At 36.3% G+C, this 23300-nt stretch overlaps 2 protein-coding genes across 6 annotated transcripts; one reads left to right on the top strand and one right to left on the bottom strand.

Moving 5' to 3' along the window:
* Positions 1 to 452: 452 nt before the first annotated feature.
* Positions 453 to 5590, bottom strand: LOC120895482 (plexin domain-containing protein 2-like). Of its 3 annotated transcripts, XM_040298924.1 has the most exons (11): positions 5192 to 5590; positions 4919 to 5074; positions 4689 to 4855; positions 4003 to 4242; positions 3122 to 3314; positions 2835 to 3056; positions 2572 to 2726; positions 2428 to 2500; positions 1968 to 2365; positions 1845 to 1862; positions 453 to 824 (listed from the first exon to the last, which is right to left on the bottom strand). In XM_040298924.1, exons 1-11 carry the CDS (start codon positions 5274 to 5276, stop codon positions 756 to 758), a joined length of 1776 nt encoding a protein of 591 aa, XP_040154858.1. In that variant the 5' UTR covers positions 5277 to 5590; the 3' UTR covers positions 453 to 755. The 3 variants fall into 3 exon arrangements, with proteins under 3 accessions (XP_040154858.1, XP_040154856.1, XP_040154857.1); XM_040298922.1 differs by having other exon boundaries at positions 4689 to 5074; XM_040298923.1 differs by lacking the exon at positions 1845 to 1862 and having other exon boundaries at positions 4689 to 5074; positions 5192 to 5589.
* Positions 5591 to 8990: 3400 nt separating this feature from the next.
* Positions 8991 to 22623, top strand: LOC120897466. 3 transcript variants are annotated; one of them, XM_040302390.1, is made up of 4 exons: positions 8991 to 9304; positions 18794 to 19067; positions 19129 to 19206; positions 21648 to 22623. In XM_040302390.1, the coding sequence occupies exons 1-4, from the start codon at positions 9201 to 9203 to the stop codon at positions 21669 to 21671; spliced, it is 480 nt and encodes a 159-aa protein (XP_040158324.1). In that variant the 5' UTR covers positions 8991 to 9200; the 3' UTR covers positions 21672 to 22623. The 3 variants fall into 3 exon arrangements, with proteins under 3 accessions (XP_040158324.1, XP_040158325.1, XP_040158323.1); XM_040302391.1 differs by lacking the exon at positions 21648 to 22623 and adding an exon at positions 19343 to 19531; XM_040302389.1 differs by lacking the exon at positions 21648 to 22623 and having other exon boundaries at positions 19129 to 19330.
* Positions 22624 to 23300: the final 677 nt, after the last annotated feature.

The raw sequence follows: 23300 nt of genomic DNA, 5'->3' as shown, positions 1-23300 counted from the left end.
TTAATATATATATATATATATATATATATATATATATATATATATATATATATATATATATATATATATATATATATATATATATATATATATATATATATATATATATATATATATATATATATATATATCTTTGAGGTTATAGATATATATATCTTTGAGGTTTCTGTAAGTTCAACTAGTGCCAATAATCCGAATACGCTGCTTTTTTAATTTTGGGCTCTAATATATCTTACCAACTTATAACTGGGGTGGTCTCGTGGTAGAGTCGTCAACTCGAATGACTTAACAACATGCCCGTCTTGGTTTCAAGCCTAGAATGGACCGAACCCCGCTGCAAGATGACTGCCCAGCTGTTCGTGGTACTGAATAAAGTCTCAAAAACCTGTATAGGCCGGCATGCCCGCGTAGGACGATACGCAAATAGAAGAACTTATTACTTCTACGTAAAATATAATTATTTGAATATACTTTTTATTTGTGGCATTTCCATGAAATGCCGTTTGAGATATTTTCAGGCTTGCATAACTTTTACATTGATCTTTTCCAAACGTATATGATTACTTCATCGATAAATTAACAAGCTAACAACAAATTCTATTGAGCATATCCGAGGATAGTAAAGATGCTCTGAAAAATTCGATTGCTTCTTAAACAGGGAAATAAATTGCAAAAATGATTACAAAAAGACCATGCACGGCAAGATGTTATGGACGGACTGTTCTTGGAATTCATTCTTAACGGGGCTCGGGCTCTCACATGTGAATGGAAGCTGCAGTATAACGTGCCTCGCCACGTCGCCATAACCACTTGTTAGGACGATACTGTAAAAAAATACATTTTTATAAACAGAAAAATAAATATAAAGACATATGTAAAAAAAAACTTTTGTGTCGTGAGAATTTACACTAAAGGTTTATAATGCAAACGAAAAATAAAATACAGTATTCTCTCCGAGTTACACAACAGTCAAGTCACCCGAATTTTTAATTTGGATAGTTCATGTATCATATCTGTACAATTCTATCCAACAATTGTCAAACGCAAAATAAACTACATTTTTCCAAAAATAAAGTTTAAAATCCATAAAAAGTCAGAATTAACCAAATTTTCTATACAAATTATATTAAATACATACTTAGTTTTGATAAGAGTACTAAATTTAATCAAAAATAGATATTATAGATATAGATATAGATATAGATATAGATATAGATATAGTTCAAATACATTGTGGCTGAAAATCGCGATATTTGACTTGCATGAACATTTTAACTACGCGAATGTCTCCGGAACGCATTATTCGCGTTACTCAGCAAAATACTGTACAGGCGGTCCCCGAGATACACGGTTAATGGGGCCGAGAACGGCCGCAAAAGACCACGTATCTCGAAATTTCCACGTAAGTCGAATCTCGTAATTTCCAGCCAAAATATAACTAATTTTCGTATAATTTTGCATCTAGGGGGTGGTTTTAATTAATCTTTAATCTACTTAATTAATTAATTGATATGATTCTGACTGAATCGAACAGTTTTAAACATTTCGAAATGGTTTTTAATATTCGATCAAAAGGGAAATTATTTGAGATTTGACAAGTGTTGTGTCAAATCAGGACAATTTGCTCTAAGAACATCAAATTAAGAAAACCGCGTATCTCTGAATCCGCGTTTCAGTATCTTGAGAACTACCTGTCTTATTTTTAGGAAAGAAATACGGTAAAACAAAGAAAAAAATGTTTGCATTAAAATTTCTGCCAAAGCTTTTGAGTGACTATTACGTAGGCGTATAAATATTACGAAAAATATGTCAAGCTTAACTTGGAAAATGTCTGATAAACCAACCTTTTTCCATTTGAAAATCTACACAGTAGAAATAATTGAATGCATTTGGAAGAAACAGGCATCATAATTATTTCAACGTATGAACGAGATATCATTTGTTTAATTAATTAGAGATTTACTTACCCTAATTAACAATTGTCCACTTTTCGTGTGTGGGTTTCGGTAGGCATATAACACCCAACAGCCGCATATTAGCAAAATTAAAATGATAACAAGCAGAGAAACTATCAGTTTGTTGCTCGAACCACTATCCATGTCAGTTGTATGATATAAGTGGGCTTTGTTGACGAATTCTTCTTTTTTAGATCCATTATGAATATAACTTCCATTCTGGGCGACGCCATTTGTGTTTTGATGAAGTTTGTCATCTTGTGCTGGTTGATAATTATCTCTTATGCTACTGGTGCTATTGTACCTATCCGTTATTTTGGATGTTACGTCCATAGATTCTCCATAATTATTACCTTTTTGCCCAAGAGCAGGACAGTATAATATCTCAGAAATTGTTGTTGCTTCACATCCTATAAATTACGATACATAAATTTTTATGTTTTGGTTTATTTTACTGATTTTTCCAGCTTACCTTTATGTACCCAATCTTGGCGCTTACGATCTGTTCCAGTTGAACATCGATTCATGGTTGGACACCATAAACACTAAAATGCATGAAATGTGAATAATTGTAATTTGGTTTATGTTATTCGTTACGAAATAAATCTACTATTACCTCAAAATCGGCTCCTTCATGAGTTATACAAGATTCACAATCTTTAAATGAGAAACAAGTAGGGAGAGATGTTAATGTAATAATAGTATCATTCGTCACTTCAGTTTGTCCAAAATTAACACGATGATATTCGTAAATGGTTTTTTGTTTGGTACCTATTGATAGAGGGAATAATAAAATATATTAATAAAAAATATACCAATACTTACAACAATACATTGCTACTCTTGATCACCATAGCTAGTGGTCATTGGCTTACTTACGCATGATTGTTTTATCAATTATATACGCATCTGAAAGTCCTATTTTAACTGGATGGTTTTTCATCAAAGGATTTTCAAATATGTGTTGAATACTGATAGGGATTTTTTTGTATGCAAACACTATATCACCAGATTTATTCAATGTAACGCTGAATGTGAATGTGCCATTGCTAGGACGATCTTGAAGAATCACATTTTCCCATACCACGGTAAATGTTTCGCCTAGAAGATTTTTTGGACTCATTTCAAATGATTTTTTAGCCATGTGTAATTAAATTCAATATTACCATCATCTCGATATTTGACAAAGGAATTATTGGACAATGCAGTATCAAAATTAGCCATCAAAGGAGCTATATATTGCGTCGATGCCAACCACGAATGCACATAGTCCCCGGTGTATAAAAATCCTCCGCTTGCGATTGTTACATTACGAATAGGGAAGCCGTAGAATGGGAAATCGAATGATAAAATCATAGTCTGTAAACGAAAACCGAAAACGATACATAATAACCATCAAAATACAACTCAAAGATTGTTGATAGATAAAGAAGAACGAATCGCTAATCCATAGGCCTCAAAACACGACCCGAAAACTCGAGGCAAAAGCTCAAAAATCTAAAATCTTTACGTCAAAAGATTTCGGTTCGTTTAGCCGCGTTTCGGGCACCATCGAGCGGACAAAACCGATGCCATTTGAAGCAAACAAAAATTATTGAAGAAATTTCACCGAATGAAAATAGATACTCATTTAATGCGTGTTTTAAGATTGGTTGGCTGCCGGGCTATTCGCGTGACAATACATTTGTTTGGTTGTAATAATGCTCTTATTTTTCATTTTCACATCTGCAATGCGGTCATTGTGAGTTTTCGGGCTCTTGTAAAAAAGATTTCAGATAAGCTGTTCAATGAGGTGCTTTGATCTACGCGGCATGAAATTTTGAGCTACTTATTGTCGCGTGAGACGTTGTCGCTCTATGTCTATTTTAACGATGACGTAAAGTTTTCGCCTTTTGACCAAACACTTTTCGACATTTCGCTTCATGCCCGAGGCCTTATGAATTTAAAATGCAGTTAACATTACAGAAAGCAAGCAGACAATTTGAAGATATTTTGATCTGCCATCTTTTGCTATCGAACCAAAAAAGTGCACGGAATAGATACATACAGTTGCTCGCCGGTGTGAATTAGAAAGCAGCATATTGACGGTAAGGTTGGTAGATATTTTTTTCCAAAACTCCTCGCTCATAGTTTTATCAGTTGACCAAGTGCTTTTGTAGTATAAATGATTATCTTCAAACGTTTTAGTTATGTTATGTTCTTGAAGAGTGCTGTTCAATTCTGTTTCGGTGCGTTCGATGGTATCGATGTTGATTGCATCGCTGATTGGATCCCTAGTTGATGAGTCCTGCAACATTTTACAACTATTACTATGGTGTTCATTGCGTTAAACTAAACAATCAAGTAATTTGTACGTAAGATGTATAACAATGCAGCGGGGGCCAATTCGCGCGGCAACCAATTTGCTGCCGATTTGTAAGCACGAACTGTTTAACACATGTTGCGGTTTTTTTGTTGATAAAGATTGAAACCAATATGTTTCTTTTTATTTGCATCAGAAACATTTTTAAAGAAATATTCAAAACTTAACAGATGCAAAACAGTCTCTAAATAATTTTGAATAATTTTTAAGTGCAAATGTGCTTAGCTTTAGAAATTAATTGAGAAATCTGAATGTATTAAATAAATTAAATTAATTAGGAAAAATTAAAAATTCTGAATCTGTTACCATTAAATTAATGTTGCCGCAACATTTATGTTTTAAACCGGAATTGAAGTGACAAATTTACTTACGGCAATTAGTGATGTATTAAGACCAACAGCTCCCAATAGCTTTGTTGGACTAGGGAAAACGCTTTTGTTTGCGCTCTCTTCATCATTCGGAAAAACTTTTTTCTGTCCTGTACCATTAAAACCGAGCAAGTGTGTCGTTTCCCCGTTGAAATTCAGTGAAGCAGCCGCTGTCATAGAATGCCCTTTTTTACCATTCAGATTCTCTTGATACAGCTTTTGTTTAGACATACTTTTCTTGTTTTCATCCAGCGGTAAAATTGATCTATTAAACGGCATGTCTCCTGTTCCGGATTCGTTTGTAGTACCATTCCCATTGCCTGAAGCTAAAGGCACTACTGAACTGATTCCAATTTCGGCAGGGTCGGACTGCAGATATTTTCTTGGCACTATAAAGATATAGGAATGCACCAAATTATTTTCGATTTTCAATATGTTTAAGTTTTGTACTTAAACTAAATCCTTAGGTACTTTTCATCTGACTTAAGAATCTGCGAAATGTTTACCTTTAACACAAACGCAAAGTTGAAGCAGGGATAAACATATCAACCAACTTATAGATCCTCGGATAATAAGCATCATTCTCATCATTGTCGACAATATAAACTATTTTCACTTCTATCACTTCCGTTTTTTACCGATCCCAAACAAAACACTTCGAAATTGCGAGAATACCAATTTGTAATGTATATGGTTTATTATGCTATTTTACCTTCCTTTCCTCACATTGATATAATGCAAATGAGTAAATGTACATCAATGTGACCAATAATAGATCGATTTTTGCTTAAAAGGATATCTTGTTGCTGTAAATTGACGCGTGTTCAATCCATATTTCAATAATTCATTAACACTCCATAACACTGCTGCCGAAATTTTTTGACATGCTATTTACATCATCTTTTCCATCATCGTATCCAGAGTGGCCAGATTATTTTTGCGGTTTTCGCAAGGTGGATTAAAAATATCAGGTGGAGAATTAGGGCCTTTGGGGAGTCGCCATAGTTGAGGGACTTTACGTCATTTTAGAACCGTTGACCATTGGTTTCCGCACACAAAGCTTAGCAAATATAACAGATTTCTTTGTTATTATGTGCATTTTAGTGTGTCTATTGATTTTATCGATAAAACGTAATATATTAACAAAAGATTTGATGATTTGTTTATGCACGAAATTTAAAATCATGCTAGCATGAGTTCTAATCTCAAGTAAATTGTCCATGCGGCTCGTAGATAATGAGGAATTAATGTAAAAATTGAAAAAAATAATGATTTCTTAATTTTTGTCATCAAAAATGTCGAAAACACAAAGAATTCTAGAATAACTTCACAGAATAACACAAAATAACACACTTTAATGTATGTTTCAATGTTAAATAAGAACTCGCAAAGTCCAAAATATATTTTTAAAGAATATTTAATCGAAAAAATGGGGTAGATAAATTATATGAACAAATTTAATTAATATAAACAAAGTTTGAATCCTGGGGACCTTACGTCAAGCGACGAATTGTCAAAATGCACTAGAGTCCACCACCTGATATTTTTAAATCCACCTAGGGTTTTCGGTAGGCGCATCAAAATTTTATCGGTAGTTTTCGGTAGGAGTTTAAGATTTTTCGGTAGTTTTCGGTAGGCTTTGAGCGTGGGGGGGGGGTTGAGCGGGGGGGGGGGGGGTTGTTGGAGATGGAAGCTAATCTGTGGATCAAACGGAATCAAAAATACTGATTTTGTCGGACGCCGCATCCGATTTTATCTGTCAAACTAAATGTTTGGTTTTTTGTAGGAACAATCTCAACTTAATTTTTCATAATCGTTATATTATTAAAATCATTCCAATAATCGCAATATGATACGAAAAAGCGTTTGACAACACGTGCGATTAAATCGCATGCGATGGAGCACAGACACGGGCCTTAGTTGTCTCTGTTAAACTTCTGGTTCTGGTTGCTAGTGATTTCCATATAGAGTTTTATACTTTAAGTGATTTGGGAAATGGTTATATGACTTTTTGGTTAGTATTACGAAAAAATCTGTGATTTTCGGTAGGATAAATGAAAAATCAGTAGTTTTAGGGGGCTCATCTGTGAATCGGTAGGCATATCAAAAATCGGTAGGAATACAGATAAATCGGTATTTCTGGTCACTCTGCGTGTATCCGACTACACTTCGATCATCCGTGTTTATTTGTTTTAACTGATCAACCGGGCCCGATTTTCGTTCCCATTTGACCGCAGAGTGACCAGAAATACCGATTTATCTGTATTCCTTCCGATTTTTGATAGGGTAACTGTACCAGTTTTCGGCAGTATACCTATTTTCGGCAGGGTAGCTAAAAACGTGAAATTCTGCACAAATGCGGTAAAAAATTTCACAAAATACAATTGTGTAGTGAAAGTGTACTTATTTGATATTCACATACGAAGTTTCACTCAATTTCATTACGTATTTTCCAAAATATCAAATAAATTGTGATTTTTTTCGGCAGCTTTGCTGTCAGCCAATCGTTCGGCAGGTTTTGTGATTAAGAGAATCAGAACAGTAAAACAATGAAAAAGTGGTGTATATTAAAGATTGTATGCTTATTTAATTTATTCTAACTTGTTTGGTATTTTAAAATCACGATAAACAGGTTATTTTTCATTTTAAATGCTGCCGAAAATAGGTGCACAGTAAATGTTCATTTTTGACAGCTCAATGTTGTGGGCTCCTGCCGAAACTCGGAACAATAACACACTTTGGCTGAATATTCCTGGAATATTCATTGGAATTTGGCTGAATATTCCTTTTAAAATTGATCAGAACACTACAATGCGTATGTCGACACATAATATGACCTTTCTTGTACCAAATATCACCAATTTTACGACAAACAATGCACTAACTTAAGAGAAAAATAAATATTTGTAAGCCAGTTCGCACCGTACGCTATAACCATCAAACTGTCAATGGCTGCTCTGTTTAAACGTCGCATCAAAATGGCTGTCAAAACGGGCCAAAATAAGCAACATAAAAATAATAATTAAAGTGCTTGTTTAACACCAATCCTAGGAAAGTAAGAGTGTTAAATTGCTTTAAACATTTTTTTGTACATATTCACATTGATACAAACATTTTCTGACACGTATTCGCGCTGCCGAAAATAGGAACACAGCCTGCCGAAAATAGGAACAAACTGCCGAAAATATGAGCAAAATCAATGTTTGCATTTTCACGAATATTTATGAAAAAGGACTTTGAACCGGCAAATAAAAAATATTGTAACATACTATGATAGTTTATCAACCATAATAACAACACTTTCAAGAAAAATAATGAAAAATATTGATGTGTGAGCAATTTTTGTGAAACTGCTGCACTAGCCTGCCAAAAACTGGTACAGTTACCCTACTTTCTTAACACTTGTAAATATTTTACTTAAACAAATATGCATTCACTCATTTTATTAAATTGTCTGTTTTTGGTAAAAACACGAAAAAATAATTCACTGTTTTCAGTACACTGATGTACACAAAGGTTATTCGTGTAAAAAATATTCGAAAGCATGTCCTCGACGCGGACCAGTGTGTTTCGAGAAATGTGCCGCAGATTCAGCATTGCATCTGATGAATTCAGGTATCATCAACGTTTTCAAGCATCATACCGCAGTCTTGGCTTTCTCTAAGACAGATTCGGGAAGGGGTCCCGCGGTCTTGAGATAAAGTGTGAAACCCTGCGCAAGTGTCCTGCTATTTCTCCCTTCCAACAGGTTATGGGCCCAGGGAAAGTTCCAAGAAAGGTTTCTCGGAAAGTTTAAGTCGTGTGTTTTAGAAGTTAATCTTCTATTTTCTGACGTGAATCGATAAAGATCCAGTATGGCAGATGCCGGAAAGTTTTCGTTTGCCAGATTGAATAATCAAAACTATCAGGGCTGGAAGTTTCGCATGGAAATGCATAAGCTACGGCTAGATGATAGCTACTTGTATGGGGCTACAAATGACAGCTACCAATTTCTTTTGTTCTTAATGTCAAATGTAGCTGTGGAATGTAGCTACCCGTCCGGCAAAATGAGTTGTTGTTGTTTTATTTTTTTACGAGGCTTTTTAGCATTCGCCTCTCTCCGGCAAAATGAGTGTATTTTTTGAGTGATTTGAGTGACGCTGTCGAAACCCGTCCGGCAAAATGAGTGTATTTTTTGAGTGATTTGAGTGACGCTGTCGAAATACAGTGTCTCTTCGACGAATGAGTTACACCCTCGCGCGAGCCCTCCCCCTCCCCACCCGTAACGCACGGTGCGCTCTGCAGTTCTCAATGTGTTTGTGTTCTTTCGAGCCATGCTACCAACACATCAAAAGCTTGTTGTTTTTCGCTTTCTTTCATGCACTTATCGTATCGTTTGGGAGCCCAGCTACGCTAGTTTGGTTTGCTGTCATATTGCGCTTGTCATTTATGATTGATTTGTGTTTATACTTGAGCGATTGATTGGTTTGTGCTTTGCTCCATAAGTTTTATTGTTTATTTTAGAACAAAGATAAAATGGATCAAACTCAACTTCTACCAGCTATTGCTTCTGAAGTGGCTACTTTAATGATGCTTCTTATTGAAGAGGAGGAAGAAGAAAATCAACAGGAAATCGAAAGGCGCTGCTGGATGACCGATCTCTTCCTAGAACGGGAAAGTGTGTGGAGCCGGTTGTTTCGGGCAATTGACGGAGAAGGACCAAATGACAGCTCAATAGCTTTCTAAGCGTGAATAAGGAAGAATTTTACTATTTGCTCTTACGGATTGGTCCTAAAATGACCAGGGAAGACATGACGATGAGGGTATCGATATCTGCCAAACAGCGGTTGTGCATCGGCCTGCGCTTTTCAGCCTCTGGAGATTCATATAAATCGCTTTCTTTTTTGTTCAGGGTGAGTTACCGAAACATCAATATTTCACTTAATTTATTAATACTTCTTTTATTGATTTTAGGTTTCTTGCTCATCCGTATCCCAAATCGTTCGTGAAGTTTGCACGCTTTTAATCGATGAATTGAAGGAGTATGTTAAGGTATTATTATATTTCATCAAGATTCAGGCCGTTTTTGCTAATATGTGTTGGTTAATTCTCGGGTGTAAATGTGGTGTTCATTGAAACTGTATACCTTAACTCATAAACTAACCTATGGAATGGTACCATACTACAGTGCATCAACGGCTAAACAACATGCCCGTCTTGGTATGAATCTTCGTATGGACTGACACCCCGATCCAAGGACTGACTATCCGGCTGCGTGTTACTCAATAAGTTTCAAAAACCTGTATAGCCTGGCGTGACTCGTTTTTTCTGGGAAAAAAAGTCGTTTTGCCAAAAGTAAGAAACTAATGTATACTAATTTATTGTAACTCTAAAACTATATACCTTTATTATATGTATACTATAACAACTATATCATAAGCTACTACCATGTATTTATTATTGTAAGTTATAAATAGAAATAGGACCGAACTGATGAGTGTAAATATTCCGACGTGATATATCACATATATCCATCCAAGATGGATTGTATTCGATCCGATATATCCATCTATGATGAATTGTATTTGTTTAATAGGAATATTTCGAAAGTCCCATAGTATTTAATACATCTAATGTATCTTTAACTCTACGACCGGATATTCGGGTAATATTTTCATTTTTATACTGAAATAACTTTTTATTTAAAAGCAGTAACTACTTAATTTTTTCACATATCTTTAGGAAATTTTATTCTTATGAAGGGAACATGATGAACTTATTTTTAAAAAAACCTTAATATTTAAATATATTTACTTTTGATACACCTTATCTCTACGACCGGTATAAACGGGTATCCCATACATTTTGTATGAGAAGTGATACTTTTTAATTTTAAAACTTTCATAACTTATGGTGTGATACTTATTAATAAATTTTAAATTTGCTGGAATGATAAAGGCATTAGGCTTATTAACTTTGATAAAGAAATTAGAATTTTAAAGCTTCATTTAATATTTATAAAATATTTTATTTTACACATGGTACCGGTTATTCCATTGGTTGCCTTCAATATTGCACCATATTAAATTAATTAGTAATTATATACTTCTTGGACTTTTCTGATGATTTTTATGAAATATGAAAATAAAAGCTGGAATTATTCATAAACAAATATTTTTAAACCATGTTTTTGTGTTATTTCATCTTTGTTACTAAAAAATCGAACGTTTAAAAGGTGTTGCATATTGAAATATGCATCATGTTCTATTTTTCCATCATATTTGCTCTCTTTTAATCATATTTCATTCATAGAAAATAATACCAGCAGAGAGAAAAGTTAGGCAAAGTTAGTATATTTCATGAAATTATATAATTATGAAAGTGTACTTACCAAACGAATAATTAATAACATTGCTTATGGAACAACTCAAATTTCCGCGTTTGCCGAATCTCGTGATTTGCAACCAAAATACCCCTTATTATCGTGTAATTTTGCAAGTAGGGTGTTGTTTAACCCACTTCATTAATTATTTGCTATGATTCGGACTGAATATAACAGTTTCAAACCTTTATTATTTGGCAATTTAAAATTGATGTGTGAAATCAGTACAATTTGCTCAAAAAACTATCAAATTTTGAAAACCGCGTATCTCCGAATCCGCGAATAAGAGGTACCGTGTATCTCGAGCACAGCCTGTACTACGAAACCGGCCTAAACTATCGTCTTGGGGAACCCTAAATGTCTCCACCGAACTGCCCAGTAATCATCACCCAATTTAATATACAAACTGCGAAAGATACGTTTTTAGCAAACAATAGAAAACATTTATATTTTATTAACACAAATTCATGCGTTAAAGGCTAAATCGTACTGTTATGAAGATTATTTCATCAAAATTCTTAATTTTTTTTTCTTATACCAAAAGTTCATAGAATTTACTGTCAAAGTAAAACAGCTAACAAATAGGCACTTGGGTAATTAGAAGTAGGCATGATCATTGTGTTCCACAAGTTGATCTTCATAAAAATTTTCAATTTGCTCGTTCATTGTTGTTGTCACAGCATGAATAAGCTTTGCACAGAGCTGTGAGTGACTTTGCTCGTAAGTGGCGACTTGTGCTTCTACTAAGCTACCCAAAGCTCTGGCTTTGGAACAGGACGCTGCAGAAGTAGTAGCTGGGTTTACCAAGGCTTTAACAGTCTCTAAACAATCTGCAATTTGCTGTGATCGTATTGAAGGTCGAGCTTCCTCTTTTGACCTTTGGAAGGCATCCGGCCCTGAAGCATACCACTGTCTACGTCGGAGGTAGCTGTTGAGGCAGCAGTGGAGGTGGATATAGCTGTAGGGGCAGCAGTGGAGGTGGAGGTATCTGTAGGGGCAGCTATGGAGGTGGTTGTAGAGCAAGCGTTGGAGGTTGACGCCGCAGGGGTTTTTACCAGATTTGCTTGTAAAAATATATAAAAAATTTATTTTAATTTTATTTCGTTTCAGTTACCGTCTAATGCTACCGTCTAAGATCTCAAAAGTCTTTGAAGAAAAATGGAATTTCCCCACGTAATAGGGTCCATTGATGGAAAACATGTGACGTTAAAACAGCCTGCAAATACTGGAAGCCAATTTTTCAACTACAAACAAAACTTTAGCATCGTGCTGTTGGGTATAGTGGACGCAAATTGAAACTTTATTTTTGCTGATGTCGGTTGTCAAGGGCGTATCTCAGATGGAGGTGTCTTAGCAAACAGTGCTATATATGAAAGGCTGGAACGACGGGAGTTAAATATACCTGTTCCTGAAATTTTGCAAATTCCCTACAACATCGAGGTGCCATATTTCTTTTTGGGTGATCAAGCCTTTGCATTTAAAGAATATTGCCTTCGACCTTTCAGCGGAATGCATGCAGCAAACTCAATTGAACGTTTGTTCAATTACAGGCATTCACGCGCTCGTCGAACAGTTGAAAACGATTTTGGTATTGATGCAAAGGTGTGGAGAGTTTTGGCAAAACCTATGGAATTGGAACCAGATGTAGCGGAAAAAGTTGTCCTTGCAACAATACATCTGCACAATTTCAAACGCAGACATCTACTTTGGAACTATAATTCAACATTTCTTGCACGCTCTAGAAATACGGCATCTACATCTGAAGAATCTAACGTTGAATCCACTATTTCAATGTTACCTCTTCGACATGTTGCCGACTAGACTAGAGTGTTGCAAAACATGCGATTGCACTTGGCGCGGCATTTGAAATTAAACGATCCACTTCCGTTTTTTCTACCACAGCCTCGTAGAATAATTTAATGTAAAATTCAACCGGCAACCATTACCATTCTACATACACACTTTTTTACTTACACTATTAAGCGTTCGACGCGGAACAACTGTGTCGTGCAGAAACGACATGGCTTCGTAGCTGTACCATACATCCTGCAAGATTTTGCTGGCGCCTAAAAAACAGTATCAAAACACAAATAAAATATTATTTTTGAAAACAGCCTGGTTTGTACTCTGTGAATACTAAAAAAGTTTAATAAAAAAAGTGAATTTTACTTACCGGAACCCGTTCTTTGGCTTCGTGCGATTTCTTTTTTGGTGCGTCTGTAGGTATTCATAAGGTTTTTCCATTTTTCCTGGGCGTCCTCAGGTTTTTCGTCCAGCGCTGCTCCAATTTCTCGCCAAGTCTGGTGGCGTATTTCGTGGTTTTTATACTGCCGGTCGGAATTGTTGTGATATGTGATCAAATGAAGTGACACCGTGAACAGCTAGCATGCGACTACACAGTTTTATTGAAATCCAAGTGTATATATACAAAGTTCATGAGGCCGCGTTTACACATAGTTGTTGTGTTTACGTATGGATAGTTCGATACTTGAATTGATACCTTAACACCCCCACACAATTCTAGGATCCTAACTATCCTAATCAAAGACCAAGATATAATTCAAACAATCTTATTGATTTACTCCCTCTCCAATCCTAACTTAATACATAAACCTTTGAAGAGGTTTGGCGATAGACCCTTTGTCATGATATCGGCTTGTTGCATCGATGATGGCATGTATATGATTTCAATCCGTTTTTGTTGTACAAGTTCCCTAACTTTTGTGTGTAAAGACACATGTCACTAGCACTACGCACAAACCCTATGCTTGTTAAGAAATTATGAAATTTTTCATTCCACGCACGAGAAGCCTGTTTCAATCCATAGATTGAACGATTCAATCGACAAACCAATCCTTTATCCTTCTCATAGCCTCCAGGCTGCATCATGTAAATTTCCTCGGATAAATCACCATTTAAAAAAGCAGTTTTAACATCCATCTGATGGATATGCATTCGTTTTTCGTTTGCTAATGCCAGAACCATACGTAATGTATCTAACTTGGCAACAGGTGAATAGGTTTCAGTATAATCTATACCTGGCTCCTGGGTGAAACCCCTAGCAACCAATCTTGCTTTATAAATGATTTCATTATTATTCCTGCGTTTCATTTTAAATACCCACTTGCAAGATATAATTTTCCTACCTTTGGGTGGCTTTACCAGTGTCCAGCTGTCGTTTTTCTGCATCGTTTGCATCTCGCTGTCCATGGCGGATTGCCATTGTCCCCAGTCATCTCTTTTCTTCAACTCGGAAATTGAGCTTGGGATGTCGTTAACGAAGCTCAGCGCATTGAAAACATAACCAGCATAACTCATATCGAAATCTGCATGCCACTTGGGAGGTTTTATTTCACGACGAGAAACCTCTTCTTCATCAAAAGATTCTTCATTGTTGTTAACTAATGTCTCATCAGCACTGTTGAAACTAGTTTCAAGAGAATCTGCTTCTAACTCTTCTTCTTGTTCATCATCTTGCACAACAACGGGATCAACTTCTTTTGGAATAACCTAATACAGTACAGAGCAACTAATACAGTTTTTCTGAGGATTCCAAATACGATAACCATTTGCGGAATATCCAACAAATATTCCCTTCCATGACTTTGCATCAAATTTTCCACGAAATTGTTTCGGTATATGCACAAAAGCGTCCGATTCAAAAACCTTTAGGTTCGCAACGTTGGGTTTCTGCTTATTCCACAACTCATAAAGAGTTTTTCCAATGGCAGCAGCAGGGCTTCGATTTGCTAAATAAGCTGCAGTTTGAACTGCCACACCTTTTGTCAAGGCTTTTGTCTTCCAACATAGAGCGCGCTTTTTCCACGAGAGTCCTATTCATCCTCTCACTTGTACCGTTTTGTTCAGGCGTGTACGGGTTTGTCCATTCCATTTGTATGCCTCTTTGTTTGCAATACAGTTGAAATTCACGACATTTGTATTCGCCACCGTTGTCGCATCGAAGTTTGGAAACGCGCACTCCAAACTTTGCACACACCATGGCCTCATACTCACGGAATTTCTGGTAAACCTCCGCCTTTGTTCTCATCAGGTACACCACAGTGAATTTGCTGCAATCGTCGATGAACGAAACAAAATATCGTTCACCGTTAACCCCATTGTTCTGCATCGGACCACACACGTCCGAGTGCACGAGTTCCAGGATTCTTGACGATTGTTGTCCACTCCGCATAGAAAAAGATTCTCTTGTTTGTTTTGCTGTGATACACGCTTCACACACTTTGTCTTCTTTTCGTGGAACAGCACTGATCGGTAGCCCCAACACCATATTATTTTTCATGAGCACTTGCAAATTTTTCGAACTGAGGTGTCCGTACCGACGATGCCACAAATCGTATTCTTCCGGAATTTTACCACTAAACAAAGCACGATTCGATTTTTCTTGATATAACTCTACTTTATAGAGATTTCCACAATTTTCACCGGCCAAAACTAATTCGGAGTTTCTGAACACTTTTATTTCCCCTTTCACGAAAACCAACTTAAAACCTGCGTTTTCCATTTTTCGCACTGATAACAAGTTTACTCTTGCTTCCGGAATGTATAATACATTTTCTAAATTAATTGCACCAGAAATTTTACTGTGCACATTTTTCAAGCGCGAAATGTTTCCCCGGTGAGTAACTGTAATGCACGCACCTTCTTTTGCCACTGCAATATTCATGGGAAATTCCATTTTGTTAAGCTCGGTTTAAATTTCTTTATTGTTCGTAATGTGCTCCGAAGCACTCGAATCCACAATCCATGCATCATTCACAGAAACATGCATCATTTTTTACGTCACTTTTTCGTTCATTTCCTCGTGCATTCGAGACCCTACAGTCCTTTTTCATATGGCCTATTTTACCGCACTTGTGACACTTTCCAGAAAATCGTTTTTGTTCCTTTCGTCCGACGAACGCCGCCGAAGGCCCACTGTCACTATTCACAAGACGTTCACTTCTTTTACATTCTTCGGCCAACAAACGTTGCTTCACAAAATCAACGCTTAAATCTTTTTCAGGAAGATTTTCCAAGGCTGTGATCAATGGATCATACGAGTCCGGCAAGCTGAGAAAGAGTTGCGAAACGATATCCGCTTCTATCAAATTTGCACCTGCTGCTCGGAGCTGCCGTACCAAATCTTCAAATTCATGAAGATGCGCGCGCATGGAGTTTCCTTCATGCATCCTGAGTCGCCCAAGCTGTTTTCGCAAAATTGTCTGATTAACCACAGATTTCTTTGCATACACTTCATTTAAACACGTCCACATTTGCTTCGCAGTGTTTGCATCACGCACTGTTTCTAAGCATTGATCAGCTAGAAACCACACTAACAGGCATTTTGCTTTTCGATCCGCAACATCGAATAATTCCTTTTTCTTTACGTCTTCAGGAACATCATCAGTCAGTGTATGTAACACACTTTCTGCATCCATCACCATTTTTACACGGAAACACCAATTGTCGAAGTTTCCTTCACCGCTATACCGCGGAATTCCAAGAATAACTTTTTCCATGGTGACTGGGCCCATAACCTGTTGTGATATGTGATCAAATGAAGTGACACCGAGAACAGCTAGCATGCGACTACACAGTTTTATTGAAATCCGAGTGTATATATACAAAGTTCATGAGGCCGCGTTTACACATAGTTGTTGTGTTTACGTATGGATAGTTCGATACTTGAATTGATACCTTAACAGGAATCCTTCCACAGGCATGGATAGGTTCCAACCAGTTGGATCAGGTGCAATACCTTTTCCGTTGCTTGTATTGGCTAAAAACAAAGAAATTATAGAAATTATACTACCCAAGTGCCACAAATCCACTAAACGACCACTAAACGGCTTCTAAACGACTCAAGTTCTCTACCTAAATGGAATATAGAAAGACTTCGTTTAGCAGACGGCAAACGGCTCATGCAATCTAAAAATAGCGAAAAAGCTGGTGGCGCTATCTGTTGGTGGGATACCCCAACCAGTTGGGCTTCCTCGCTTGGAGGAGAGCTTTCTCATTTCCTCTGTACTGTTGTATGGTTTCGCATTGAAGTTATGCATCGCTAGAACTAGAACGGCGATGCGATTGTTTAAATACTAAACCCCAACAGAAACCACCAGTACTGAAGCAAGTGAGATTTGAGGAATGTTCGTTGGTGTTGATACCCACGTATCTGACCACACGACCATTCATATAGATTTTGCTCAGAAAGTTATAAGGCTATATAGGTCATGATAAGATGAAACTTGTCGAAACACATTGCAAGAAAAGGATAGCAATATAATGATGAGTTGTAATACGCCATCTATTGATCAAACCAATGAAGCTGTGGAGCTTTCATTTTTTTTTTCTATGGATATTCAATTTTCCAGTCGTTTAAGCTTAATCTGTGGCGCTTGGGTATAATGATTATTTATTTGGGAGAACAAATAAACTCACTTTTTTTTTATTTTTATATGATCCAATTATTGCTTCCATGTTGAATTAATCTTTCGATGGTATCTTTGACCGGCGTACCAAATATGTCTGCTTGGATGTTCCTAGAAAACTGATAATAATAGCCCCAAATGTGTGCCCAACAAAACAAGATATTTTTTCAATAATTATGTTTCCAACCTACCTTTACTCGTTTTACCTACCGAGACACACTGTTTATAATTTTAAATTATTTTATAAAATTTTCTTTCATATGAAATTTAAATTTTTGAAATAATTATGCAATTTAAAAATAAATTTTATTTTTGAATGTCACTTTCCAACACTTCAATGTATGGTATAAACATGAGCGATAACAGATATGTCACTGTGTAACCGCTCGTAACCCGCAACATCGGGTTACGAGCGGCGACATGCTGACAGTTCTAGAACAAAGGAAATCGGTAGCTGTCATTTGTAGCCGCATACAAGTAGCTATCATCTAGCCGTAGCTTTATGATTCGCCAAGAGCTCTGCCCAAGCGAGTGAAAAAGTCACTTTTCGGCTGTGTTTTCGATTGATATTTCGTGCACGATTTGACAAACGAAATAGTGTACGAGATTCAGACTTTTTTCGGGACATACCCAAACGAGTGAAAATGTCACTTTTCGGCTGTTTTTTCGATTGATATTTCGTGCACGATTTGACAAACGAAACAGTGTACGAGATTTAGACTTTTTTCGGCACATAACCACAACAGCGTGCAATGGCATATTTTCTATCTTCATTGCACGTCTAGCGTTACACATTTTGAGGTTAAATAGTTTTTAAATTGTTGGTATTTATATGAATGATACGATACGAAAGAACACAACTGATGCAAACTAAACGTAATACACAAAAAGAAATACACATAACCCGCTTCAACGCTTGGCTTGGAGAGCGAAATGTTACGAATGGAAGAACCACACATACAATCATATATTGCTTGTCAAATTATGAGAGTGTATGAGTTATCGTCCGAAAATTTCCGCTTGGGTGGTACGTGATCGACGAACCAAAGGTTGAACCCAAGATCTATTAAGGAGAACAGGTCGATGCAAAGCCCGTTGCTAGGTTGCCATTTTCAGGTCGCTTTTGACAGTTTCATGAAAAAGTGTTTACAAACAAACGGCTAATAGTTAACGCGGAAAAGTGGACGAATATACTATTAAGAAGATTATATTGGTTAAATTTCTTGTGGTCAATCACTTCTGGAGAATTAAGGAGGCGTAATTGCAGTCTACTCTGTGTTCAGAAACGTTGATAATCGTTTTGATAATCGTTTTGAAAGGCGCTGCTGGATGACCGATCTCTTCCTGGAGCGGGAAAGTGTGTGGAGCCGGTTGTTTCGGGCAATTGACGGAGAAGGACCAAATGACCAGCTCAATAGCTTTCTAAGGGTGAATAAGGAAGAATTTTACTATTTGCTCTTACGGATTGGTCCTAAAATGACCAGGGAAGACATGACGATGAGGGTATCGATATCTGCCAAACAGCGGTTGTGCATCGGCCTGCGCTTTTCAGCCTCTGGAGATTCATATAAATCGCTTTCTTTTTTGTTCAGGGTGAGTTACCGAAACATCAATATTTCACTTAATTTATTAATACTTCTTTTATTGATTTTAGGTTTCTTGCTCATCCGTATCCCAAATCGTTCGTGAAGTTTGCACGCTTTTAATCGATGAATTGAAGGAGTATGTTAAGGTATTATTATATTTCATCAAGATTCAGGCCGTTTTTGCTAATATGTGTTGGTTAATTCTCGGGTGTAAATGTGGTGTTCATTGAAACTGTATACCTTAACTCATAAACTAACCTATGGAATGGTACCATAATACAGTGCATCAACGGCTAAACAACATGCCCGTCTTGGTATGAATCTTCGTATGGACTGACACCCCGATCCAAGGACTGACTATCCGGCTGCGTGTTACTCAATAAGTTTCAAAAACCTGTATAGCCTGGCGTGACTCGTTTTTTCTGGGAAAAAAAGTCGTTTTGCCAAAAGTAAGAAACTAATGTATACTAATTTATTGTAACTCTAAAACTATATACCTTTATTATATGTATACTATAACAACTATATCATAAGCTACTACCATGTATTTATTATTGTAAGTTATAAATAGAAATAGGACCGAACTGATGAGTGTAAATATTCCGACGTGATATATCACATATATCCATCCAAGATGGATTGTATTCGATCCGATATATCCATCTATGATGAATTGTATTTGTTTAATAGGAATATTTCGAAAGTCCCATAGTATTTAATACATCTAATGTATCTTTAACTCTACGACCGGATATTCGGGTAATATTTTCATTTTTATACTGAAATAACTTTTTATTTAAAAGCAGTAACTACTTAATTTTTTCACATATCTTTAGGAAATTTTATTCTTATGAAGGGAACATGATGAACTTATTTTTAAAAAAACCTTAATATTTAAATATATTTACTTTTGATACACCTTATCTCTACGACCGGTATAAACGGGTATCCCATACATTTTGTATGAGAAGTGATACTTTTAATTTTAAAACTTTCATAACTTATGGTGTGATACTTATTAATAAATTTTAAATTTGCTGGAATGATAAAGGCATTAGGCTTATTAACTTTGATAAAGAAATTAGAATTTTAAAGCTTCATTTAATATTTATAAAATATTTTATTTTACACATGGTACCGGTTATTCTATTGGTTGCCTTCAATATTGCACCATATTAAATTAATTAGTAATTATATACTTCTTGGACTTTTCTGATGATTTTTATGAAATATGAAAATAAAAGCTGGAATTATTCATAAACAAATATTTTTAAACCATGTTTTTGTGTTATTTCATCTTTGTTACTAAAAAATCGAACGTTTAAAAGGTGTTGCATATTGAAATATGCATCATGTTCTATTTTTCCATCATATTTGCTCTCTTTTAATCATATTTCATTCATAGAAAATAATACCAGCAGAGAGAAAAGTTAGGCAAAGTTAGTATATTTCATGAAATTATATAATTATGAAAGTGTACTTACCAAACGAATAATTAATAACATTGCTTATGGAACAACTCAAATTTCCGCGTTTGCCGAATCTCGTGATTTGCAACTAAAATACCCCTTATTATCGTGTAATTTTGCAAGTAGGGTGTTGTTTAACCCACTTCATTAATTATTTGCTATGATTCGGACTGAATATAACAGTTTCAAACCTTCATTATTTGGCAATTTAAAATTGATGTGTGAAATCAGTACAATTTGCTCAAAAAACTATCAAATTTTGAAAACCGCGTATCTCCGAATCCGCGAATAAGAGGTACCGTGTATCTCGAGCACAGCCTGTACTACGAAACCGGCCTAAACTATCGTCTTGGGGAACCCTAAATGTCTCCACCGAACTGCCCAGTAATCATCACCCAATTTAATATACAAACTGCGAAAGATACGTTTTTAGCAAACAATAGAAAACATTTATATTTTATTAACACAAATTCATGCGTTAAAGGCTAAATCGTACTGTTATGAAGATTATTTCATCAAAATTCTTAAATTTTTTTTTCTTATACCAAAAGTTCATAGAATTTACTGTCAAAGTAAAACAGCTAACAAATAGGCACTTGGGTAATTAGAAGTAGGCATGATCATTGTGTTCCACAAGTTGATCTTCATAAAAATTTTCAATTTGCTCGTTCATTGTTGTTGTCACAGCATGAATAAGCTTTGCACAGAGCTGTGAGTGACTTTGCTCGTAAGTGGCGACTTGTGCTTCTACTAAGCTACCCAAAGCTCTGGCTTTGGAACAGGACGCTGCAGAAGTAGTAGCTGGGTTTACCAAGGCTTTAACAGTCTCTAAACAATCTGCAATTTGCTGTGATCGTATTGAACGGTCGAGCTTCCTCTTTTGACCTTTGGAAGGCATCCGGCCCTGAAGCATACCACTGTCTACGTCGGAGGTAGCTGTTGAGGCAGCAGTGGAGGTGGATATAGCTGTAGGGGCAGCAGTGGAGGTGGAGGTATCTGTAGAGGCAGCTATGGAGGTGGTTGTAGAGCAAGCGTTGGAGGTTGACGCCGCAGGGGTTTTTACCAGATTTGCTTGTAAAAATATATAAAAAATTTATTTTAATTTTATTTCGTTTCAGTTACCGTCTAATGCTACCGTCTAAGATCTCAAAAGTCTTTGAAGAAAAATGGAATTTCCCCACGTAATAGGGTCCATTGATGGAAAACATGTGACGTTAAAACAGCCTGAAAATACTGGAAGCCAATTTTTCAACTACAAACAAAACTTTAGCATCGTGCTGTTGGGTATAGTGGACGCAAATTGAAACTTTATTTTTGCTGATGTCGGTTGTCAAGGGCGTATCTCAGATGGAGGTGTCTTAGCAAACAGTGCTATATATGAAAGGCTGGAACGACGGGAGTTAAATATACCTGTTCCTGAAATTTTGCAAATTCCCTACAACATCGAGGTGCCATATTTCTTTTTGGGTGATCAAGCCTTTGCATTTAAAGAATATTGCCTTCGACCTTTCAGCGGAATGCATGCAGCAAACTCAATTGAACGTTTGTTCAATTACAGGCATTCACGCGCTCGTCGAACAGTTGAAAACGATTTTGGTATTGATGCAAAGGTGTGGAGAGTTTTGGCAAAACCTATGGAATTGGAACCAGATGTAGCGGAAAAAGTTGTCCTTGCAACAATACATCTGCACAATTTCAAACGCAGACATCTACTTTGGAACTATAATTCAACATTTCTTGCACGCTCTAGAAATACGGCATCTACATCTGAAGAATCTAACGTTGAATCCACTATTTCAATGTTACCTCTTCGACATGTTGCTTTGAGACCGACTAGAGTGTTGCAAAACATGCGATTGCACTTGGCGCGGCATTTGAAATTAAACGATCCACTTCCGTTTTTTCTACCACAGCCTCGTAGAATAATTTAATGTAAAATTCAACCGGCAACCATTACCATTCTACATACACACTTTTTTACTTACACTATTAAGCGTTCGACGCGGAACAACTGTGTCGTGCAGAAACGACATGGCTTCGTAGCTGTACCATACATCCTGCAAGATTTTGCTGGCGCCTAAAAAACAGTATCAAAACACAAATAAAATATTATTTTTGAAAACAGCCTGGTTTGTACTCTGTGAATACTAAAAAAGTTTAATAAAAAAGTGAATTTTACTTACCGGAACCCGTTCTTTGGCTTCATGCGATTTCTTTTTTGGTGCGTCTGTAGGTATTCATAAGGTTTTTCCATTTTTCCTGGGCGTCCTCAGGTTTTTCGTCCAGCGCTGCTCCAATTTCTCGCCAAGTCTGGTGGCGTATTTCGTGGTTTTTATACTGCCGGTCGGAATTGTTGTGATATGTGATCAAATGAAGTGACACCGTGAACAGCTAGCATGCGACTACACAGTTTTATTGAAATCCAAGTGTATATATACAAAGTTCATGAGGCCGCGTTTACACATAGTTGTTGTGTTTACGTATGGATAGTTCGATACTTGAATTGATACCTTAACACCCCCACACAATTCTAGGATCCTAACTATCCTAATCAAAGACCAAGATATAATTCAAACAATCTTATTGATTTACTCCCTCTCCAATCCTAACTTAATACATAAACCTTTGAAGAGGTTTGGCGATAGACCCTTTGTCATGATATCGGCTTGTTGCATCGATGATGGCATGTATATGATTTCAATCCGTTTTTGTTGTACAAGTTCCCTAACTTTTGTGTGTAAAGACACATGTCACTAGCACTACGCACAAAC

The sequence above is a fragment of the Anopheles arabiensis genome, chromosome 2, assembly GCF_016920715.1.
Source record: "Anopheles arabiensis isolate DONGOLA chromosome 2, AaraD3, whole genome shotgun sequence".
Lineage (NCBI taxonomy): Eukaryota > Metazoa > Arthropoda > Insecta > Diptera > Culicidae > Anopheles > Anopheles arabiensis.
This window is presented reverse-complemented; position numbering and strand designations above follow the sequence as displayed.

Coding starts and splice junctions, on each gene's coding strand:
- LOC120895482 (XM_040298922.1), bottom strand. CDS start 5,276: ATGATGAGAATGATGCTTATTATCCGAGGATCTATAAGTTGGTTGATA. Junction 5,075..5,191: donor ACTTTGCGTTTGTGTTAAAG/GTAAACATTTCG, acceptor ATATCTTTATAG/TGCCAAGAAAATATCTGCAG. Junction 2,727..2,834: donor AATTGATAAAACAATCATGC/GTAAGTAAGCCA, acceptor CTCTATCAATAG/GTACCAAACAAAAAACCATT.
- LOC120897466 (XM_040302389.1), top strand. CDS start 9,201: ATGGATCAAACTCAACTTCTACCAGCTATTGCTTCTGAAGTGGCTACT. Junction 9,305..18,793: donor AATCAACAGGAAATCGAAAG/GCGCTGCTGGAT, acceptor TCGTTTTGAAAG/GCGCTGCTGGATGACCGATC. Junction 19,068..19,128: donor CGCTTTCTTTTTTGTTCAGG/GTGAGTTACCGA, acceptor TATTGATTTTAG/GTTTCTTGCTCATCCGTATC.